The sequence below is a fragment of the Ailuropoda melanoleuca genome, unplaced genomic scaffold (assembly GCF_002007445.2).
Source record: "Ailuropoda melanoleuca isolate Jingjing unplaced genomic scaffold, ASM200744v2 unplaced-scaffold73341, whole genome shotgun sequence".
NCBI lineage: Eukaryota > Metazoa > Chordata > Mammalia > Carnivora > Ursidae > Ailuropoda > Ailuropoda melanoleuca.
In genome coordinates, this window is record NW_023248661.1 from 1 (window position 1) to 4,108 (window position 4,108).

Sequence of the window (4,108 nt, forward strand, 5' to 3'; positions counted from 1 at the left end):
CCAAGTAACACAGCCCCGCCGAGCACAAGCCTCCACCCCCCCACCCCGCCCCCACGAGTTCCACTTGCTGGTTTCGCCTTCTGCTCACAGCCGAGCTTTTGAGGAGCTGCCTCAAAACACTCACCTGTCCCCCCAGCTCTCTGTCCCCCCATTAGCAACTTCCACCTCCACCATCCTGCAGAGTGCTGGTCTCCCTGACTTCAGGAGACACTGCCCCTTCTCTATGGCTCTTGACCCCCCGGGCTGTCTGATCTGAGGCTACCGGCCGCTCCTTCCCTCCTTCCCCTCATCGCCCTCCAGGACATGCTCCTTCCCAGCCGCCTTGCTGCCCCAGGCCTCCGCTGGATGATTTTTACTCACCCTAGGGCTGCGCCTTGCCATCCCCCTCGGTGACCATGGCTGGCCTAAGGGTCGCCCTGCCCACCGTACTGGCCCAAGGCCAGCTCCCGAAGCCTGGCTTCCCCTCTGGCCTCATCACCACCTCCCACTCTGAGCTATGGCCACATGCGCTGTTTCCAGCCTCCCGTGCCTGCCAGGCTCACTCTTTGACCCTCTACGCTTTCCCTGACCGCCAAGCTGGGTGAGGCGCCCCTCACCGTGCTCCTCCATTCCCTGTCCTTCCGCCACAAGACACCCATCTCCGTGAGCTGTCACCGTCGCTCCAGCTGTCTCCCCAGAGTAGGGCTGTGCCTGACTGCTCAGCCCACAGTAGGTCCAGGGATCATCTGCTGGCCAAGTGACGGAGCAGAGGAGACCACGCTTCAGGCTTCTCTCCCAGGAGCACCTGGGAACTGAGCTTGAGTGGACGGGGGTCTTACCCATTCTTCTTGGGCAAATAGGCCTCCATATCGAAGAAGAGGCCCTGGCGCTCCTTGATCTGGTTCTCCAGCTCCTGGGCAGCCTCCTTGGCCCCCCACTGAAGGGAGGGTTTGCATCTGTAGGTGGGCCCACGGAAGCCAGAGTCAGCGCAGGGTGACCCCCAGGTATGACACCCAACACCTGCGGGGCAGGAGGGGAGAAGCCATGCCCTGGGACACTCAGCAGTCAGTGCCTGCTCTCCACCCACCCCGGATCTGACAGCCAGCCCCAGCCCTAGGCCGGGGGCTATTGGAGGCTTGGGGGGTCGTGGTGGGGGGGTCCTAACTTCTTCAGGACAAGAGCCAACTCCTGCAGCTGCTTCTTTTGCCGAGCGATGGAGCTGGTACAACTGTTCTGCAGCTTGGTCAGCTCCTCCAGCTTCACACGGTACAGCCGGTGGGTCTCCTGGGGATCGGGCAGGGGGCCAGAGTGAGCCGGAGCCTGCTGGGCAGAGGGGGGAGGCACGGACTCCCCCCGGGGCTCCTTGGGAGGGTCTGAGGAGGAAAACGAGGCAGCCAGCCAAGGGGACTCCCTGAGGTTGCCTTCTCCCCAGGCAGGCCAGGAGATGGGGTTCCCCCTGCAAGCCCAGAAGCCCTCACAGCACCCCTGTCCCAGAAACAGACTAACTCCCAGAAGCTTTGCTTCATCTCAGCCCACCTGCTAGCTGTCCCCACCCCTCTCTGCCCCACCCTGAGTTTGGATTCCAGGCACAAGGGTCTACCTCCTGGACCAGTCGGGCTGCCCGAGGCCACTCTGGGTCTCTCAGATCCTCCTGCCTACCCAGCCTGCTAGAGCAGGGGGGCTTGAGGTTGTCCAAGAAGCCTGCTGCTCTGGCACTCCCAGCAACTGCCTCCCAGGTTAAAGGTCATCAGGCTTCAGCCCTTAGAACTCCTGCCATTAAGACCAGTCCTTTTACCCCTCCCCCAGCACCTTTGGCCCAAAGCTTCCCAGAGCACTTTGCCCTGGTGGGTGAGTTTCCAGAAGAGCAGCCTGGAGACAACAAGGGGCAGTGTGAGGAAGGCCAGGCAGGGGTGGCCAGGCTGGAAAAGTAGGTCTGCCCTGCTCAGGGCTCCGGCAGGAGCACTAGTGGCAGCAGCGCTGGCCAGGCCAGGGGACGACAATGCAGACAGGAAAGGTCTGGAGCCAGTCCAGGAGAGACAAAGGCATGCCCGAGTACACAGCTGGCCCAGGCTCTACCCTTTCCGGGTCTTGTTTCTCATGCCCTAAAGGCGCCACCACACCCCTTCAAATCCCAACGTGGGCCGCATCTGCCTGCCACTACCAAACACTTTTCTCCTGTCTAGAGACCAGCAGTCTTCTCCCCTGCTGGCCTCCCCACAGAACGGCACAATGGTCCACACAAGCCAGATCAGAGGATTCCTCGCATAGCTCCCCAGCGGTATCAGAAAGGTTCCAATCCCGTCCAGGCCCATGAAGTCCCTGCAGGGTCTAGCCCACCCGCTTCTCCCTTTACTCTCCTTCCAGCAGCCGCATAACCCTGCCTTCGTGGGCGCTGTCCTTCACCCTGGACGGGCCCGCCCCCATCTAGGGACTTCACCTAAACACCACTTCCTCTGGCTGGGCCGGGCCGCCTCCCGGGCCGCTCCCCCGCCGAGCCGCTCCCCGGCTGCACTCAGACCAGACCCCCCAGCGCTGCCCTAGGGCGGGGACCGCGCGGCGCCCCCGGCATGTTTGCTGAGTGACTGACCCAAGGTTGGGCCCGGCGGGCTTTGATTCAGGCGGCGACTCCCCTGGGAGTGGACGGGGCAGGGGTCGGGGCCTCTTTCCGAGACCCCCCCCCCGCCCCGCGCGCACAAGGCCCCAGGTCCGCCAGGCTCAGTGGATTTCCGCGGGGATCGCAGAGGCCGCACGGGCGATGGGGGCTGCCGCGAGACACTCATTTGAGGCCGAGGGGAGGGTCCAGCTAGGACCACCAGGACCCGGGGCCTCACCGCCCTCCGGAGCGACGCCAGGGTCCCCGACCCTTGACCCCGAACCCCCCACTGCCTGACCCATGGCTGCCCGACCCTTGACCTCGAGCCAGAGAGACGTGGCTCAGGGTCAATGGGCGCCCCCACTAGCACTCACCTGGATGCTCTGGAATTCCTGCTGCAGCTCCTCCCAGTCCCGCAGGCAGTCCCCCAGCGGGCCCGGGGCCGGGGGATGCATGGCTGCCGGGCCAAGCGCCGGACAAGCAGAGTCAAGAACCGCGCCGCAACCCCAGCTCTCCCGAGGCGCCTCCGCCGCCTCCGCCTCCGCCCCCGTCCGCTTCCGGGCTCGCGCCGCCACCACTACCAATGGGAAAAGGCCTGGAGCAGCCAGCGTGCTAGCCCCGCCCCCATCTGAGCCAATCCGGGCCCTGGGCGGGGCCGAGGCGGGGCCAAGTGCGGCAGGGGCGCTCTCTCCGCGGCGCTCGGCGGGCCTGGGGCTGGCGCGGCGGTGCTTCCCTGCAGGGGCTCCGCCGGTCGTGCCAACCGCGCGGTAGGGCCCACAGAGCTCCGCCCCGTCATGCTGGCAGTAAACCGAGGCCCACGGAGGTGACCCCTGCCTCGAACACTCTCGTCCTTGGGAAAGCTGAGCCTCTGCAGGGAGAGGATTCAGAGCCTCTTTTCTTGGATGGATTTTTACAGCGGCCACTTTACCGTCTCCCTGCCTCCCTCCCTACTCACCGCTACTGTTCTTTCACAGCCATCCAGACTGCCAGTCCTAATGCACAAGCCTAATCCCCACCATGTACCTGACGGAAACTTTCCAGTGGCTCTACCCTTCCCACCAGGAGGTCCCTAACCCACAGAGTCACTGCCTGCAGCCTTCCCAATCTCTCTGTTCCACCTCCTATCCTAACTGACCCCAAGCCTGCGCTGACCAGAAAGCCCTTATCCTTAGAGCAAAACCCCACTCCTTGAGGGCTTGGGCTTGCGTTAGGGGGAGGGGGAACTCTACCCTTCTGCAAAGAGTCCTGGGGGGTGAGATGGCCTTCACCTCTATGTCCCTCCCCAGCAGCACGCAGGTGGCAGGGAATGTCTGCTGAAAGACACGAACACCCTAAATTCCCTGTCAGTCCCATCCTCTGCCCTCTCCTGACTGGTGCTGTGGGTGCTGCCAGAGCTCAGAAGTACGTTCAGAATTTATAAAAACATGGGTGTAGGAGATAGGACGGGTGGGAATCTCTTCTTGGGGAACCCAGCCAGGAGGAAATGAGTGGGGAGGAAGGAAAGGAAATCTGAACAAGTCATCAACCGGCAGAGTG

General features: G+C 63.5%; 1 protein-coding gene across 2 annotated transcripts; it reads right to left on the bottom strand.

Moving 5' to 3' along the window:
- Window positions 1-58: 58 nt before the first annotated feature.
- On the bottom strand, window positions 59-3,133 carry LOC117800617 (transmembrane protein 120A-like). 2 transcript variants are annotated; one of them, XM_034653170.1, is made up of 4 exons: window positions 2,947-3,133; window positions 1,145-1,263; window positions 819-935; window positions 59-725 (listed from the first exon to the last, which is right to left on the bottom strand). In XM_034653170.1, the coding sequence occupies exons 1-4, from the start codon at window positions 3,025-3,027 to the stop codon at window positions 722-724; spliced, it is 321 nt and encodes a 106-aa protein (XP_034509061.1). In that variant the 5' UTR covers window positions 3,028-3,133; the 3' UTR covers window positions 59-721. The 2 variants fall into 2 exon arrangements, with proteins under 2 accessions (XP_034509061.1, XP_034509060.1); XM_034653169.1 differs by having other exon boundaries at window positions 59-728.
- Between the last annotated feature and the right edge of the window lie 975 nt (window positions 3,134-4,108).

Excerpts from the sequence above, each read along its gene's own strand:
- LOC117800617 (XM_034653169.1), bottom strand. The coding sequence starts at position 3,027 with ATGCATCCCCCGGCCCCGGGCCCGCTGGGGGACTGCCTGCGGGACTGG. Across the intron at positions 1,264-2,946 it reads AGGAATTCCAGAGCATCCAG|GAGACCCACCGGCTGTACCG; the intron begins GTGAGTGCTAGT and ends CCCGATCCCCAG. Across the intron at positions 936-1,144 it reads TTGGCTCTTGTCCTGAAGAA|ATGCAAACCCTCCCTTCAGT; the intron begins GTTAGGACCCCC and ends GCCCACCTACAG.